The sequence below is a fragment of the Callorhinchus milii genome, unplaced genomic scaffold (genome assembly GCF_018977255.1).
Source record: "Callorhinchus milii isolate IMCB2004 unplaced genomic scaffold, IMCB_Cmil_1.0 Scaffold2, whole genome shotgun sequence".
Classification (NCBI taxonomy): domain Eukaryota; kingdom Metazoa; phylum Chordata; class Chondrichthyes; order Chimaeriformes; family Callorhinchidae; genus Callorhinchus; species Callorhinchus milii.
This window is the reverse complement of record NW_024704743.1, coordinates 98564839-98584438: the sequence shown is the minus strand read 5'-3', so window position 1 is coordinate 98584438 and position 19600 is coordinate 98564839. Positions and strand designations below refer to the sequence as shown.

General features: G+C 42.1%; 1 protein-coding gene across 1 annotated transcript in view; it reads left to right on the top strand.

Annotated features, from left to right (window-relative positions):
• Window positions 1–19600, top strand: part of trappc9 (trafficking protein particle complex subunit 9) — a 497684-nt gene that overhangs the window by 175818 nt on the left and 302266 nt on the right. Inside the window, exon 18 of the mRNA XM_042331670.1 lies at window positions 2945–3087. Within this exon, the coding sequence (XP_042187604.1) occupies window positions 2945–3087 (143 nt within the window). The remainder of the gene's footprint in view (window positions 1–2944; window positions 3088–19600) is intronic.

The following is a 19600-nucleotide window of genomic DNA, read 5'->3' as shown; positions in this document are numbered from 1 at the left end:
AAAGGAAAATATATGAAAGGAGGATAATTTAATACACTCAGAGAGAAAAATTTTAAGAGAATTTTCTAAATATTCTCCAGTTGTTCCATAATCTTGCACAAGTCTGCAATAATGAAAGTAGTTTTAGCTATTAGACAATGTTTTTAATCAATGGCAATGAACTTAAGGATTCAAAGGAATGAGGATGTAACTTGCAAGCGTTAATTGAGAAGCAAATGAGTCAGTTTAAGTGTATGTATCAAATAAACCTGAGAATGATTGGATTAGAGAAATTTTAAATTGAAAAAAATTCTGCTGCACCAAACCAGAAGAGAAAAAGTAATTTTCCTCCGACTGAGATGAGAGTGACACATATTGGGCTTTTTAAAAGGAGATGGATTCACAGGAAGTAAGAGTATTGAGGGATATGGAGAAACATTGCAGAAATGGGGTTAAAAACTCTCCTGTCAAAAAAAGTCGAATAAAATGATGCAACAAGTTCAATGGGCTGAATGGTGTTCATATGTTTACTATGATGTATGCAATCAGTAGTGTACAAACCTCTCCAGTTACACAACCACTTTATCTTGAATTTCAAAAGTACTTTCCCAAGTATAGTTAAAAGAAAAACAACAAAATTACATTGGTATAGTAAATCTACATCAGAGGGATGTCCCAAGGCCCTGGACAGTTAAGGGTTTGCACCTGAGTTGGGGTTGGAATCAAGAAGGGTGGAGGGTAGGGGGTGGGAGATGACTGCAAGCATGATCAAAGAGGACAGTCTCTTGAAAAAGGCAAGGGAGGGGGTGAGGTGGAGGGATTCCTGGATGGAGTTCCGGATGGTGGGGGCAGAAAAGCAGATGGTGGAGTGGGCAGCTCGGGGACACAAACTAGGTCAGTAACCCCCAAGCGGAGCGAGCGGGCAGGTAGGTATTGTGTTAATAGATCGCAAGTGTTGATTCTTTCCAATGCAGATTAGATAGTTTTCTTTGAGGAAATAACATTATGGGATATAGTACATAGGTAGTTTGGGACATATGTGCATTTGACCACCAGGAAAGCGGAAGGCGAACTAGATGGACCTTGGTCTTTTTTCGTCTAGCATTTCTTATGTTCTTATCGCAGAGGTAGGGAGGAGCAAGGCCGTGGACAACAACAACAACAAGATTCCATTTATAAAGCGCCTTTCACGTCAGGAGGACGTCCCAAGGCGCTGCACAGTTGGGTCACGACCCGAGCAGGGGGGAAACGGCCAGGGTGAGGGGAGGGAAGGGAGGGAGCGAGGAGGGGGCAAATGGTCAGGGTGAGGGGAGGGAAGGGAGGAAGCGAGGAGGGGGAAGAGAGTCGAGAGGGGAGCTGAAGGCACAGTCAAAGAGAAAGATTTTGAGACCGGCCTTGAAGGAGGAGAGGGAGGAAGCGGCGAAAGCACTGGGGGATGGAGTTCCAGAGCCCGGGGGCTGAGAGGCCGAAGGCCCGACCACCGATGGTAGGGCGGTTGGGGCGGGGGACGTGGAGCAGACTGGAGCCAGAGGAACGGAGGGTACGGGCAGGTAAGTAGGGGGATAGTAGGTTGGAGAGGTAGGAGGGAGCAAGGCCGTGAATGGCCTTGTAGGTGAGGATGAGGATCTTGAAATCAATCCTCTGGGGGATGGGGAGCCAGTGGAGGCGAGCGAGGGTAGAAGTGATGTGGTCGCGAAGCCTGGTGCGGGACAGTACACGAGCTGCAGAGTTCTGAATGACCTGCAGCTTGTGGAGGGAGGTGGCGGGAAGGCCGGCGAGGAGAGAGTTCCCATAGTCCAGCCTTGAGGTGACAAAGGCGTGAACCAGGGTTTCAGCAGCGTGAGGGGTGAGGTAATGCCGTAGTCTGGCGATGTTCCGGAGGTGATGGAAGGCGGTGCCAGTTGTGGTGCGGATGTGAGGGAGAAAGGACAGCTCAGGGTCGAACAAAACAGCTTTAAAAGTGAGGATGAGGATTTTACGGGTCATAGCATGGATGTGTGGTTTAAAGGATAGTTGAGCATCGAAAAGGACATCAAGATTCCATACTGGCTCAGTGAGGTGAAGAGTGCATCAATGTATGGTGATGCTGTCAGCACCTGAGGTGTGGCGGCGCTGACGGGAGCCAAGCAACAGGGCCTAGGTCTTATCAACGGTCAACTGGAGAAACTCGTCTCTCATCCAGGACTTGATGTCTGATCAACTATCAGCCATAACAGTAAAGGACCTGGAGTCTACGGTGGAGTCAGAGAGAAAGAGTTGGGCGTCATCCTCATACATGATGGAAATTAACCCCATGCATGTGGATGATGTCACCAAGCGGGAGCATGTAAATAATAGAGGAGAGGACCAAAGATAGAGTCCTGAGGAATGCCACACATGATGATATGAGGGCAGGAGGAGAAGCTGTTGGTAGATTTTAAAAAAATCAGTTCAGTTACTTTGAATTTAAGAGAAATCACAAATGAAATGAATAAAAAATAATAATCCTTGCGTTTGATACGGTACCTTTTTACGTCTTTGAGATATCTCAAAGTGCTTCACAGAATATACTGTAAAGTGAATTGAATGTATATTTTGCGGGTGAAACGCGGTAGCCAATTATGCACAGCAGTGTCCCACAGACAGTTATGGATTGAAAAGAATCCTGATGGAATGAGAAAGTCCGTATTGCTACTGTTATTTGTTTATATGCAATAAAATTAGGTTTGTGTTCATTTATTTATTTGGATTTATGCACAAAGGCTGTAACAAATAGATTCTGTACAAAAAAAATGACTTTTTGGCTTATGTTCTGTAACAGATGATGGGGCTAATGAAATGACCCATCTTTTCTTAGGTGCTTGCATTTTTTTCTTTAATTGATGTGAATTAACAAATAAGACTTTGATATGAAGAAGATAAAAGATTGGAAAATAGCAATGTTGTGAAAGTTGTAATGATTTTCCATTTTATTTTGTTTTTTCAGACACTGGAAGCAGTTTTAAGCTTCAAATACTCTGGGGGACCTGGACATACAGAAGGATATTACAGGAACCTGTCTTTGGGACTTCACGTGGATGTGGAGCCATCAGTATTCTTTACACGTGTCAGCACCCTTCCTGCAACAAGGTATTTTTTCCTGAGTCCACCTGTACATATAATTGGCACTTTAGGCTGGATCGTTGTATTGTATGGAAGCTGCTGTCAAGCAGTATTGGCCAAAAGCTAGCTGTAACTTATCCATTACTGTCATTCTTTTGCTGATAGTTGTACCTGGCAACTTATTAGGATTTGATACACTCAGGAACATGATGGTGAAGCCAATAATGAAAACAAATTCATTCCCCACCCCCTCCCCACCAGAACTCCTAGTTTATATTCATATTTTCCTATTGCGTGGAGTCCTGTAGCTCAGTGGTTAGAGCACTCGCTTTGCAAGCGAGAGACCTGAGTTCAATTCCAGGCAGGGCGAAACCTTGGGCAAGTTTCCTTACTCCACACACCTAATAATAATCCCTCCAAAACAAAACAATAATAAATTGGTCATTTTCAATCTACGACTGTTTGTGGAACATTGCTGTGCGCAATTGGCTGCCGCATTCGCCCACAAATATACAGTCAATTCACTTCACAGTCTATTCTGTGAAGCGCTTTGGGACGTCCTCCCGACGTGAAAAACGCTGTATCAAATGCAAGGATGATTATTATTATTACCAGTGTTGATTTTATCTGACTAATTTTACCATATAGTACATTTTAATACAAACTGGAAAGGTACAATGGTCGATAATGGTGTATGTAATCGATATATTTTATTTCTGTGTTTCACAATGTGACTTTTATGTATAGCCTTTCAATTACGTCATTACTGTGCCTTCGTAATAATTCTCAGTGTTTTGTAAATCTGCTGTAATGTTTTGGCACTTGTCTTAGGACCTTATATTTTGCCTCAGTCCATAAATCTACAGAACCAATGTGTTCAGTATGACCAGTTGAATTTGAGTCTTGAACACTACCATCTGAAAATCTGTTTCTCTCTAAAATGACATTTTTCTGTTTTTATCCAATCCATCAAAATCTCTTTCTTCCTTACTTCAGCATATTGGACCATTTCAATTAATTTCTTCATTCTGCATCGTCCACACAGTGCTGGAGTTGTGCCAGGTACATGATTGATCTGAGGAAAGCACAAATCCTGAATTTCACCCACTTTGTCATATTTTTGGTGTGTGTGCTATTCCCACTTCTGTGCAACACCAACAAGATTACATTTGTATAGTGCCTTTCACGTCGGGAGGAGTCCCAAGGCGCTTGACAATGTACAGCATTTCAGACCCGAGCTGGGGTCGGGGGGATGGGAGGTGAAAGGGGGTGGCCAATGGCATGGTCGAAGAAGAGGGTCTTGAGGCGGGACTTGAAGGAGGCTAAGGAGGGGACGAGGGGGAGTGACTTCTGGATGATCTGAAGCTTGTGGAGATAAGAGTTGGGAAGTGTAGCGCTTAGAGAGTTGCGTAGACTACCTTGGAAGTAATTAAATTTGTCTGTTGAATGCTACGTACTCGACTTTGGTTATATGCTTGTTTGTTCATTAGCCATAGATTATATTCTACTGTTTTGATTAATAAATATTGGATTTTTAATGTTTAAGAATATATTATCCTTCATAACTGCCATCTGTGAGAGAACAATTTTTTCTTGGATTTCTACATTCAAATCAGAAATTCTGCGATATTGATCAAAATGTCTACATAGTTCAAGGACTGTTTCACAAGCTTGAAAACAGACATGAGGCCAAAAAGAAATTGTATTTCAGCAGTGCAGCTTAGTTCATGTTTGAATCGCTTAACCATATTTTTTAATGATAAATGCAGCACACTGAATCTCCAATCAGCAAACCCAGCTCTGATTTTGTAGTGGGAAGAAAGGTTGTTTTAGTATTTGTTGGTTTTCTATTCACAAAGCTGTCACTATCATACTGAGAAATATGACACATTAGAGTAGAATGTATTCCAGTTTTTAAATAATTGATTCAGAATGCCACTATCTATAGTCTTTTAACTTTTCTTTGTAATTGCACAATTTGCAGCCGACATGAATTGCAAGCCACGCATAGTTCATTGGGAATCAAGACATAACACTGACAAATTGTCCATTTATATTCAGATTAGACAGACATCTTGTTCTGCAGGTCAAAAGAAAATGTTATCACAGTCAACAAATTTTATCGATCAGTAATTTATTGAGTTGCTAAACACCAGATCAGCATTTTCCTGCTGCTATAGTTCTTCATTGCAATTGATGAACTAGTTGAGAACTGAGATCTTGCAAATGGGCAAGGAATAAGGGCACAGACATTTTATTTTAAAAACAATTGCTTGTGGCTAGAATGGACACGGAACATTGTTCCACGTAGTGCACTGTGCGTTTTAGTACAATCATTTTAAACTGTCACATTTTTGCTTGAGCCAATGTTCAGGATTTTTCAATGAAACCTGATTAGATTTGTATTCCCTCAATAGATTCATTAATGATAGTGTTCAAAGCTAAAACCATTTACAATGAGTAATTGGCTCCATGACTTGGTAGGATACTGATTCTGTACCATCCAACACAATATTAACTGTGGATGGCAAAGGTGTGTTCCTGAAATAAAAGTCAATAGCAGCCTTAGTTGTGGACCAAGTAAATTAACACAAAGCCAACTAACCAACTCAGACCATATGTAGAGGCACAGTCACCACAAACGTGTGTCTTGCCCCATTCCTGTGTCCCAGAGAGAAGCAGTTTTGTCTGCAGAAATACTTTTTAAATCCACTGAACCTTCATCTCCTTGTCAATCAACCAAGACTGACCTTTGGAAGCTGGCCTGTCCCACTGGGGAATCCCCACATGCCCATGTATATTTTCATTATATGATTTTCAAGATAAATATTTCATTATTTGATATTGACAAGCCCACAGTATAATTAGTTCTTCACATTTAAGTTGCAATAATTCCCTGCTCAGATAAGGAGGGGTGGACAACTGTCTTCTATGATGTTAAAACAGGAGGCAGACTGCAAGAAGCCCTCTTCCTCCAAATAATAGTCCATTTAGCACTCTTAACATGGTCAACAAGCCTTGCTGATAATCCAAACTGAAAGAACTGTAGTATTTAGAAGGTTGATAAAGGAGACTAGAGGGAGAGCTACAGATAATGTAGAGTCTGTAGCTTAGTGGTTAAAGCATTCGCCTCACAAGCAAGAAGACCTGGGTTTGATTATTGAGCAGGATGAAAAGTTTGATGAGTTTCCTTGCTCCACATGCCTCTGTTCACCTTGCAGTAATTAGGACCCCGGTAGTTGGTCAATTGGTGGATCGCTTATTATAATAATAATAATTTGGTCACTCAATCCACGACTGCTTGTGGGACACTGCTGTCCAATTGGCTGCCATGTTTCACCCACACAATATGCAGTCAATTCACTTTACAGTATATTCAGTGAACCGCTTTGAGACGTCTTGAAGACGTGATAAGCGCTAAATCAAATGTAAGAATTATTATTATTATAACTGTAATGTCTTGTGGCATAAATCCTCTGAGAAGAACATCAGAATTTGCTAGGTGAAAGAAGACCAAGGTCCATCTAGTTCACCTTCCACCATCCTTGCAGTCACTTGACAAGTCATATCCCAAACTATATACTGAGATATTATTTTCTAATTTGTTCTTGAAACAAATGACATTTTCTGCTTCCACTGTCTCTCTCTAGGGAGCCTGTTCCATAAGTTTACTCCTCTCCCACTGAAGTAGTGCTTTTGCGGATTTGTTCTGAATTTAACAACAACAAAATTACATTTATAGAGCGCCTTTCACGTCGGAGGACGTCCCAATCCGCTGGAACCCCCTTAATCGTAGGCTGTGTCCTCCGGTCCTACTGTTTGGTGCAAGATAAAAGAGCTTGTCATCATTGCCTATTCCCTTCAGAATCTTAAAGACTATAATCACATTGCTCCTCAACCTTCCCTTTTGCAGTATGAGCATACCCAGTTAATCTAATTGCTCCTCGAAGTCCAGAAGGACCCAAGGTTGAACTCTGTTTAGTAGTGAGTTTTGTGGTAATCTGGGCACTTCAAACTTACACATTAAAGTGAAAAAGCAAGACATTGAGCTCACCTCATTCAAAGAGGTTCACCATCCTACCTTTCAGTTCTTCAAACACGACACAACAACAACAAGATTCCATTTATAAAGCGCCTTTCACGTCAGGAGGACGTCCCAAGGCGCTGATGTTCCTCCTTCACATGTTCCTCCTTCATCTACCTTTGAATTTTGTTTGCTTCCATCCCTATCTCAACCTCAAATTAAACAAAACTACCATGCATGTTTTGTCACCTTGAGACTAGATTTCTCCAAAGCTCTGTGACATTCCTAGCTCCCCTCAAAGCATGAATTCAGCTATAGCTCCAGCGTTCCTTCTTGTGCACCAGATCTCACACACCCATTATTCTCATCTTCACCAATCTCCACAGTTGCCCACTGGATGAATTTCAAGTTCTTCATCCTAACCTGCAGATCTCTTCATAATCTTGCCCAACTAAGATAGAATGTCACAGTATGAAAGCACCCAAACTAGAATTCTACAACATGTTGAAATGTGTACTTTTTAAAAAAAAAAGTTTGTAATTAAAGTTTGTAAGTAGGGTCCTGTAGCTCAGTGGTTAGAGCACTCGCCTTGCAAGCGAGACATCAGGATTCAATTCCAGGCAGGGCGAAACCTTGGGCAAGTTTCCTTACTCCACACGCCTAATAATAATCCCTCCAAAAAACAAAGCAATAATAAATTGGTCATTTTCAATCCACGACTGTTTGTGGGACACTCCTGTGCGGAATTGGTTGCTGCGTTTCGTCTACAAATATGCGGTCAATTCACTTTACAGTCTATTCTGAAGCGCTTTGAGAAGGCGTGAAAAGTGCTGTATCAAATGCAAGGAGTATTATTATAGAGAGAGAGAAAGTAAGTCCGAAATGCAGAGATAAAATAGCTAATATAATATAGTATTGGTCACAATCTTCCAACATGAAATATGCTATATCAATGTAAAAGTGTAATTATTGTATTAAAGTTAGAATAGAACTGATCAGAGAAGGTTTTTGGATAGCACTGTAGCCAATTAATATTTTATGTGAGGAGCTGCACTGTGTCCATATTCAATTTATAATGATATCACTATCCTTGCATTCTGTTTACTTCACATGTTGCATTGTGAAAAGATTGTTCATTACCCATCTCAAATTACTTTGTTTTCACCCTTGATCAATGCACTTTACTTCTTGGGTACTGAAATTTCTCATGTTCTTTTTATGTTTAAGTAATAAGCCTTGCATTTAATGTGGTGCTCCATCATTTGATAACATATCTCAAAGTGCTTCATAGGATTTTACTGTAAACTGTGGTGACTATTCTGATTATTGGAGAATTGCAAATTGTTGAAATAATCTACCAAATAAAGTAATCAACCCAAAAATATTGTGGTTGTTCAAAAACAATTTGATATCACAGTGAGAGTTAGAGTTTGAAGAGTCTTTAGGGATCTGATTTAGTCTTTTCTCGTTCCTGATATTTGTATCTTATGATTTTCTTTAGCCTTTCTTAATTTCCTACACCTATAACAACATCTTTAAAAGTTGTGCAGCAGTTGGAAATTCCTATTTTAGTTTTAAGATTACAATTGTCTCTATATAGTGACCATGGCATCTTCCCTTTTGCTGTTACAGCTATCCTTTTCAGTTATCGTTCTGAACTGGTTAGATTTGGTATATTTAATTGTTAATTTTGATCAAATGAGCAAATAATTATTTATAATGATACACAGAGGCACGTAAGCTTTGTTTTGTATCCCCTAAAGATATTAAGACATTAGGTGTTATCAGATGTCACTGTAATTGAAAAGTTTTATTCTTTACTGCCATGAAAGTATTCTGCTCGTTTTGGTTTGACTGATATAAAGACGTAAACATAATATGCAAAGCATTTATTATCAGCTTTCTTCTCTGAACTTTTTGCAATTTTTAAATTTATTCTCTGCCGAAGAAACTACAACTTTTGCATTTTTTTAAAAAAAGTGTTGTGTTCTCAATGTAATCTTAGAAGTAAGGTAAGGAACCTGGGCCAAAGTACGTGCTTTGTATGAAAGATCAATGCTTTAAAGATTGTCATGATGTGGTGTCAGACAATAGCTTTTTTTTTAAATGTTCTTATTCCTTTTTTATTTAACTTTCTCCACTCCTTCCTTTCCTGATGGTACTGATTTGAGTTGGAATATAGTTCCTTGAGTAATCTCCTTTACTTTGCCTAAGTAGATATGTGAAGCAGATATCTTTAAATTGCTGGAATATCTATCTGTAAGACTTAGTCCACCCTCAACTCCAGGACCACTGCTGTCCTGACAGACTGCCTGTCGGACAACAAGTCCTGGATGAGGGCAAACTTCCTACAGTTGAATGTGAACAAGACTGAGGCCCTCCTGATTGGCTTTCGCCAGCGCCTCAGCACCTCAGGCTCCGGCAGCATCAACCTCCATGGTTGCACACTACAACTCACCAAGTCAGTCAGGAACCTAGGTGCCTTGCCAGACCCCAGTCCTTGCCAGACTGCACTGGCTGCCTATCCCAAAGATGATCGATTTCAAGATCCTCACCCTTGTATTCAAGTCCCTGCACTCCTCTGTACCTCCCTACCTCTCTGACCTCCTCTCTCCTCAAAACAGTACCCGTTGCCTTCGTTCTTCCGGGTCTGGCCTCCTCCTCGTCCCCCGAGTCCTCCGCTTCACCCTCGGGGGCCGTGCCTTCAGCCACTATGACCTGAGACTCTGGAACTGCCTTCCTCACTCCTTTCGTCTCGCTCCCTCCATTCCCATTTTCAGGTCTCTGCTGAAGACCTTTCTTTGGTCACCTTCTTCCCCCTTCCCCTGGCTCGGACCCGGGATCCGTTACTGTAAAATGCTCTGAGACGCCGTCTGGCGTGGAGGGTGCTATATAAATCCAAGATGTTGTTGTTGTCTTGTTTGACCCTCAATAGTCTTTTCTTTCCCACATCCAAGGCATGACCCACTCTGCCTTCCCTCACCTCCGTAACATCGGCCGACTCCACCAGTACCTCACTTCTCAGGCCGCTGAAACTCTTGTCCATGCCTTCATCACTTCCAAGATCGACTATGCAAACGCCCTGCTTGTCGGCCTTCCCAACTCCTCCCTCCACAGGCTGCAGATAATCCAGAACTCTGCAGCCCATGTCCTCTCCTGCACCAAACTCCGTGACCCCATCTCCCCCATTCTCGCCCGACTCCATTGGCTCCCTATCCTTCAGAGGATCCAGTTCAAGATCCTGGTCCTCACATACAAAGTCCTCCATGGCCTCGCCCCACCCTACCTCTGCGACCTCCTAACCCCCTACCAATACCCAGTTCCCTCCGCTCAGCCGGCTCTGGCCTGCTCCACGTTCCCCGACCCACCCGCCCCACCATTGGGAGGAGAACCTTCAGCCACTCTGCCCCCAACTTTTGGAATTCCATCCCCCAATCACTCTGCCTCGCCCCCTCCTTAGCCTCTTTCAAGTCCCGTCTCAAGACCTTCCTCTTCGACCATGCCATCAGCCACCCCCTTTCCCCTACCCTCCCTTCTCCCCCCTGACCCCAGCTTGGGTCTGAAATGCTGTACACTGTCCAGCGCTTGGGACGTCCTCCCGATGTGAAAGGTGCTATACAAATGTAAGTAATCTTCTTGTTGTTAGTTTCCTCCTAGCCATGCTGGGTTGCTATATTTGCCACCTATTTTATGGAGTAGTGAATTGTCCTTTATTGCTTTCTGACAGCTGAATAGTAATAATTTGTACCTTGCTTAATCTGTCATTTTCTTTGGTGAAAAACAACTGTAATGCCTTTTTTTTATATACAGGTAAGAATTTGAACTTAGATTAATAAGCCTTTATGTTACACTTAGTGATTGCTCTCCTCTGTGCTAGACTGGTAACCTCTTGCACTTTTATGGATTGCTAAGAGAATTCTAGTAGAATTGCAGTAAAAGAAAAGGTGGTCTCCGTCAGTGATTCTTCATATTAGTGCCCTATTCTTGAGGAAGAGAACATGGATGTTATTTGGAAAATCAAAAGTGGAAAAGCATTGTGTGTGTATTTGTGTGTCAGTGGACAGCAAAGAATCCAAAAGCAAAACTTCACTTTCACATATTAGCATCCTTTGAGCCAAGAATGTATTATCATAGTATATCTATATTATTTATTGTCTGGATACAAATTTGTAGCTATTAAAATATTTGGTAGCCGGATCATAACATCTGAATTTTCTTTATGGCATGAATTTTCAAGTTTCAAGTGACCTGAGTGATGTGAAGTTGTGCTTGTGTGGTGCTGAGCAAGAATGGGCTTTGTATACATTGATTGGTAATACAAAAACGGAAGTCGTGTGGGGATTGCAACAAAACAGAGGAATAGAGGTGTTAATAATGCAAAACAAAGCGGGGAAAAAAATGCAACAAAATAGACAAACCAGAGAGAGAAAAGGTGTGTCTAGGACCCAGATGATGTGGCAATGGTCACATAAGGGGGGGGGGGGTGAGGGAAGGTAATCTGTTATGATCTGAAATTGTTGAAATCAGCTTGATGGTTGTAAGGTCCCTAGCAGATAAATGAGTTGCTGTTCCCCGAGCTTGCACTGTGGCTCATTGGAACAGCGGAGGAGTCCATGGATGGGAAGGTCAGAGTGCGAGTGGGAGGGAGAGTTGAGTGAACTCCACCCATCCTGATCCCAATCCCCCCCCACCCCCACCTCGGGTCCAAATCCTTGACTGTCCAGCATCTTGGGACGTCCTCCCAACATGAAACCCGCTATATAAATGTAATTTGTTGTTATTGTAATGTTGCTTCTTTACAAATCGTAGTGGAAGGAGTTAAAGATTTCATGGGATATTTTCAGCACCTTTCCTCTAAATGTCAAGGCAGCTTCGGAAATATCTGTTTTCTTTTGTATCAGGATCACATCTGGCTCCTTTAAGTATGCCAATTATAAACTTCTGTTTTCATTTGTATCTTATTGTAAAAACTAGACTGTTCATTAGAACAGTTACAGCTTAATAAACTTGAAGAGCTTTCGCACTAAGTAATTGCATTTTGAGAAGCATGCAAATGTAGTGTAAAATCAACATGACTATTGTTTATAGTTGGGTTTTACTTGACAGACCTATTTAGAATAACTTTTTTCCCAAGCAGAATAGAAAAACAAAAGCAAAAAACTAGAAATATAGCCAGGGTATGATGATTGTGTTCTCGTTGCACTATTGCTCGTGTCAAATGGAATACAATGCATTAATGCATCTTGTTTTTTTAATGCTCAACTGGTATGCCAATAGGATACATTATTCATGACATAATACTGCTTGCCAAACATTTTGTTCATGTTTAGCTGCAGCAAATTAGCCAAGGTAATTCAACAAATGTATCACATTTGCAAAGCAAAGCTTGTGGCATTCGACACACTTAATAAAGGGAAATAATTTTAGCATTTTAAATGGAAGCAGCTGTTTCGAAAGAAATACATGCATGATAAAATTGACTGTAAACTACTTGACATTGAAATTTTATTTGAATTGTGTTTCCCATCTATTTTATTTGTATCATTTGCCTACTTCCAGGGGAATATTTAGAATATTCTGCTAAATGGAAAATAGTGTACTTTACGCAATAGGAAATGTTAGTGAATTGTCAGCTGACATGTTAGGAGCAAAAAAACATTTTTTTCTTTTCCGACCTCAGCTTTGATTCAGAAGGCTGTCTGAATTTCTACCTTTTTACAATTCTAATGGTTTTCAGCAAATTCTCTCAGTTAACAATGCTGCTCTATAAGTGGAATATATATCTAATTCTAGAAACCTTCAGACCTCAACAGTTTTTCCTATAGTGTAGTATAACCTTAATTAGTAAGATTTCATTAAACGTCATTAAACATTGGTGTCAGTCTATACATTTGCCTGTGAAGTGTTTTGGGATATCTCAGTGACGTGATGAGGCACAATATCAAATGAAAGGATTATTTATTATTATTTTGTGATTTTAAGGTGGGAGAAAGCCTCCTGAAAAGTGGAATTACACTAGCATATTATTCTATGCATTTAATTTCACAGGACATTTTGATCAAGGAGAATAAATATACAATACTTTGTGAACAAAGTTTACAGTAAATTGTGTGAAGTGCTTTGAGATTATATTATTAGGATTACTGTTATTACTATTATTTTGTGAATTTTATTATGAAATTTGGCAAAACAATGCTCCTTTGGCCATCTTTGGTTTTGTGTATGTTTCTTTTATTAGAAACCAGTGATTCATGAACTTTACTTTTCCATTAGCATAAATCTAATTACAGACTTGGTGTATTTATTCTCCTTGATCAAAATATTGTGTGAAATTGGGAACTGACATTGTACCTTAATTTGAGTTCCAAAATCTTTAAGCTATATCTGTTTTACTTTCTTCCTACTACAGTGTGCATAATTCAAAACTTGGCTAAAGACTGTGTAGTAACCTTGACTGTGGCTGTAAATTTACCATTGATCTGTGTAATTTGTATCTGCATAAAACACTACTCGGCTATTATGAATACAAGGTCCATATCTTATTCAGGATTGTCATTTCAGCAAAACACCGACTGTCTAGACTTGCACAGCACATTTCAATAAAAGTAAAGTATTCAGCACTAAAAGTAAATGTCCTTAATTTTATAAAATGCGTTTAAAATGCATTTAAAGGACTAATATCATAAGAGCTAAGTATTTAATTTTTTTTAATATATGAATTTGTTTTTGAGATGTCCTAATTTATTTGTTCTCTTATGGATCATAAAATCAAGCATGTCCATTGCGACCAAAATAGCACATCACATATTTTGTATGTAAGATTTTATGAAGGATTATGGTAATTATGGGTATGTCAAGTATCAATTTATATGAAACTGAATGCCCAGATTTGTGAATATGCATCTTCAAATCATTAGACAAATCACTTTGAGCAACCTGTGCAAACCTTCATTAACATAGAACATTGTGAAAATGAGTTGTTCATTTACATGTCAGAATTGGAAGTCAAAAATGCAAGTGCTGGCCTTACCATCATTGTCAACATTTGCTTATCTGTACTATTCAGATATAATTTAATCTTTTTAAATACTGTATGCTTTCATTTGATGACTGCGTCTTGTACATGTGAACGCACATAATGTTTTGATCAATTATTTAGGTTCTGACCTAATGGCTAAATTTTCATGCAAAAGAGATTGGATGTTTCACACTTCAAAGCTGCATCTGACTCCTCATATGAGAACGATGTTAGTTCTAAGGGAGGATGCACTATTAAGGAAACAGAGATGAAAGTTATTTGCTGTGCTTGCATACTATTTGCATATAAATGTGAAGAAAATGTGAACAGCCAAAATATTAAGGTATTCACCTTCAAGTATTATCATAATCTTACACTGTATAATGGTGCATCATGAATAAGGACCATTAATATCACTTTTTATTCACTCGTTCACAATTATTCACTCCCTCCGCTCAAACACCTCCTTAAGGCAAACCCAACGTCCCCCTCCCTCATACGTACCCTCCGCAACGCTCCACTCACACTGCTCTCCACAACCATCTCTCCCGTACATCCCAAAATCCTCTCCATATCACTCTCTCATCCCTCTCCTCCCTTCCCTCCCTCCAGCAAACCCACCCGCATTTCCCTGCAAAAGGTCCGTTCCCTCTCAAATAAAGCCCTCACCGTCCACGACCTCATCCTGGACGAGCACCTTGACATTCTTGGGCTCACTGAAACCTGGCTCTCCCCCAATGACCCCGTTCCCTAGTGGAAGCCTCCCCACCAGGCTACACCTTCCACCACAACCCCCGTCCAAACCAACGTGGCGGCGGGGTGGCCTTCATTTCCAAAGCCTCCCTTAGTCTTACCCCCTACTCTTCTGGCTGCTTCCCCTCCTTCGAGCACCTCACCCTCTTCCATCCCTCTCTCCCATTGAAAATCCTCCTTGTTTACCACCCGCCTAAGCCACCCAGCTCCTTCCACACAGATATCTCGACTCTCCTCTCTTCCCTGTCCCTCTGCTCTGAGTGCCTGTTCATAATGGGCAATTTCAACCTCCACCTAAACTCCCCTTGCACTACTTCTGCCGACTTCACTGCCCTCCTCTCCTCCCTAAACCTCACCCTTCATATAAACTCACCCACCCCCAACCGTGGTCATGCCCTTGACTTTGCTATCACCCACGGCCTTGATATTTCCGACCTCAGCATAGTGGTCAAGTCCATCTAGGACCACTTCCTCATCTCCTTCTCCTCTCACGTCCCTCTCTCCTCCACCAAGCCCTCAACCCTCTACCGCCCTTGGAAAAGGCCACCCCTGAGACCCTCACAAAGGCCCTCACATCATCAAACATCCTATCCTTCTGGTCTTCGACCCGCGGAGATCCTGAAGCAGCCATCCAGCTGCTCCATGATCGCCTTTCTTCCACCTTCAACTCCCTCGTCCCCCTGAAATCCAGGACCATCTCCAAACCCACCCGACCCCCCCGGTACAACAGCCATCTCTGCCGCCAAAAAACCCAAACCCGGCTGCTCGAGCGCAGATGGCAGAAAACTGGCCTGACAGTTCACCGCCAATTGTGGCTCGAGCATCTCCACAGCTACCGTCATTCTTTGACAAGCACAAACATGGCCTTCTACTCCAATATCATCTTGGAGGCTAAACACAACCCTAAAATCCTTTTTTCCACCACCCACTACCTCCTTCGTGCCCCCCTCAAGCCTCCTCAATCTCTATATATCAAATGCCAAGTGCGAAGAGCTCATGGGCTTCTTCTCTTCTAAAATACTTAACATCTGCTAGGCAGCCTCATCCACCTGCCTCTTGTCAGCCACCACCACGCCCTCTCTGTCCCCCTCACCCTCCCCATCATCTGCTCCTACCACCACCCCCATCCTACATTACTTCCTCCCCATCTCTCCCTCTCACCTACCATCACCTCTATCAAACCCACCATCTGCTGCCTCGACCCCCTCCCCACCAACTTGCTGGTCACCCAGCTCCCCCTCCTCTGCCCACTACTGGCTGACGTCATCAACCAGTCCCTCTCCTCTGGATCAGTCCCTGCCCCCCTCAAAGCTGCTGTCATCACCCCCCTCCTCAAAATACCTTCCCTAGATCCCTCAAACTCCAGCCACTACCTCCCTATTTCTAACCTGCCCTTCCTCGCAAAAATCCTAGAATGTGTTGTTGCCAATCAACTTCGCGCACACCTCTCCTCCCACTCCCTCTTCGAACCCCTCCAGTCCAGTTTCCACCCTGCCCACAGTACAGAGACTACGCTTGTGAAAGTCACAAACGACATCCTCTCTATCTGTGACCAGGGCTCCCTCTGCCTCCTTGTCCTCCTGGACCTCTCCGCCGCGTTTGACACAGTCGATCAGGCCATCCTCCTCCACCGCCTTTCCTCCATCATCCACCTCAGTGGGACTGCACTTGCCTGGTTCGAGTCCTACCTCACAAACCGCCAGCATTACATCAGCACAAAAGGCTTCTCCTCCCGCACTCACCCGGTTACCTGCGGGGTACCCCAAGGATCCATCCTTGGCCCCCTCCTCTTTCTGATCTACATGCTCCCTCTGGGGATGTCATCCGCAGACATGGGGTACATTTCCACATGTATGCGGACAACACCCAACTCAATTTTTCCACCTCTCTTTGTGACCCCCAGTCCCCTGATGTTCTGTCAGCCTGCCTGTCAGACCTCAGTGGCTGGATGAGCGCAAACTTCCTTCAGCTGAATGTTGACAAGACGGAAGCCATACTCTTTGACTCTCGTCAACATCTAAAATCTCACGGCTCTCACCTCCTCCACCTACCCGACCTCCCCTTAAAACTCTCCGAACCCGTACGCACCTAAGCGTCAGGTTCGACCCCCAATTATCCTTCCTCCCCCACATCCGGTCCCTCACCAGCACCGCCTTCTTCCACCTCCGACTCATTGCCCGTCTCCGCCAATACGTCTCTCCGAAAGCCGCTGAAACCCTGGTCCATGCCTTTGTCACCTCTCGGCTGGACTATTCTACCGCATTCCTCGCCGGCCTCCCCTCCACTACCATCCACAAAATCCAGATTATTCAAAACTCTGCCGCCTGCATTCTCACCCGCACCAAACTCCTCTCCCCATCACCCCAATCCTTGCCAGACTGCACTGGCTCCCTGTCCCAGAGAGGATCGACTTCAAGATTCTCATCCTTGTCTTCAAATCCCTCCACTCCTCTGCACCCCCCTACCTCTCTGACCTCTCTCCTCACAACAGTGCCCGTTGCCTTTCTTCCTCCGGGTCTGGCCTCCTCCTCGTCCCCCGAGTTCTCCTCTCCACCCTCGGCGGCTGTGCCTTCAGCCACTATGCCCCGAGACTCTGGAACTCGCTCCCTCACTCCCTTCGCCTCACTCCCTTCTCTTCCTATTTTCAGGTCTCTGCCGAAGACCTTTCTTTTCAACCGTGCCTTTGGCCACCTTTCTCCCCCTCCCCTGGCTCGGCACCGGGATCCGTTACTGTGAAGAGCTCTGAGACGCCGTCCGGCGTGGAGGGCGCTATATAAATCCAAGTTGTTGTTTTTATGAACAAAAAAATCAGTTAGTTTTTTTTTGTTAACTAACAGAAAATCTTGGGTAAAGATTTTAACAAAAACATAGCTCCTTCATTCTTGGATTTACAACAATGAATGCGAGTAATTCTGGTTGCAAATAATTGTTTTGGGCGCTAAAGATGCATCTTGAGCTATATTGTACACAAATAGCACCAAGCTAAGATTGCAGGTTTCAGAGGTCATCTGTGAGTCTGAGAATTAGCTGACAATGCATGATTATCTTGGAAGCCAAAACTGATTTTATTTGTTTGGGAGAATTTTTTTTCATCAAAAAATGGTATTTATGACAGTGATCAATGTTGTCCATGTGCAAGAAAAAGAAACGTAGCTTATAATGAAATTATTGCAAAGACACGAGTTGCCGATAGTTTTTTTGGAAAAAAAACAATCAAAATGGCAAACTGCTATACCTATCATTCCTGTATGTAAGAGGAAACCACACTAATTACAATAACATGCATTTGAAATTGACTTCAGAATTTTAATTCAATAACTTGTTAAATGATATGGAAATTAATAAATCAATATACGCCATCTTTCTTATCAAATCATCAGGTAACCATCTTTTAGATTCTAGACTCTAGATAAGATTCTAAATACTACCCCATAACCGCGAGTTTCACCATTAATACTTAGAACCATTGCAAAGAATTACAATGCATCAATTCACTGAGGAAAGAATAGCAGGTCTGTGCTAACCTAGCACTGTGTGCCCATTCGGCACGTTAATTTGGAGGCAGAATTGTTGCCTCTTTAATTTGTTCCTGCTCCTGCAATTTATTTTTATGGCAGTACCTGAATTTTAAAATAATTTTCCAATTTTCTTCTCTTACTCCTCTCCTGAGGATGGTGAGTTGTGAGTGAATCTGGCTCATATTTTGATATTCCTCTCCTGGGGATGCTGAGGCAAATTGTCTGCAACTGCTATCCCATGTGAAATCAGTCTAGAGATACTGGGAATTGAACCTGGGAAGCTCTTACATGGCTCAAAACCAGATCACAGCACATTTTTACTCATTGAACTATTGAAACCCTCAATATTGTTTTCTAAATATTACATAACATATATTGTGTTGCTATTCTTTCCTGCCTTTAAAAATCTCCAAATAACATTTTGTCAACCACATCTTTCTCCAGGATATTTAAGTCTCTTATTTCCCTGCTCGGTGCCCACTACTATATTCATCGAGGTCTTCGAGATATTCTTTTACATGAATGATTTTGTATAAATGCAAGTTGTTGTCAATAAACTTTTAGATTCACTTGGCTTTTTTTCTGCTGAAATGATGAGGCATGCATGAAGATGAGATCACTTGGTAACGAAGGCAAGGTTGGACATGGATTCAGAATTGGCTAAAAGGAAGAACACTGAGGGTCATTATTAAATAACTACTGTCAAACCCATTTTCAGCAATCACTCAGGGGATTGGACTAAAGTGGCCTTTATAATAATAATAATAATAATAATAATAATCCTTGCATTTGATATAGCGCTTTTCACGTCAGGAGGACGTCCCAAAGCGCTTCACAGAACACACTGTAAAGTGAATTGACTGTATATTTGTGGGCGAACGCGGCAGCCAATTGCGCACAGCAATGTCCCACAAACAGTCGTGGATTGAAAATGACCAATTTATTATTGTTTTTGGTTTTGGAGGGATTATTATTAGGCTCTGTGTGGAGTAAGGAAACTTGCCCAAGGTTTCGCCCTCTGCCTGGAATTGAACTCAGGTCTCTCACTTGCAAAGCGAGTGCTCTAACCACTGAGCTACAGGACTCCACAAAAATGTAAGGGTGGCCTCTGGGTAAGGGTTTGCTCCTTGTTTCAGTAATAATAAAATAATAATCCTTGCATTTGCGTATTCTCTTCAGTCTTCAGTTAGTTATGAAAGTGTACTTTTTATAGGTTATGTTGGCCTT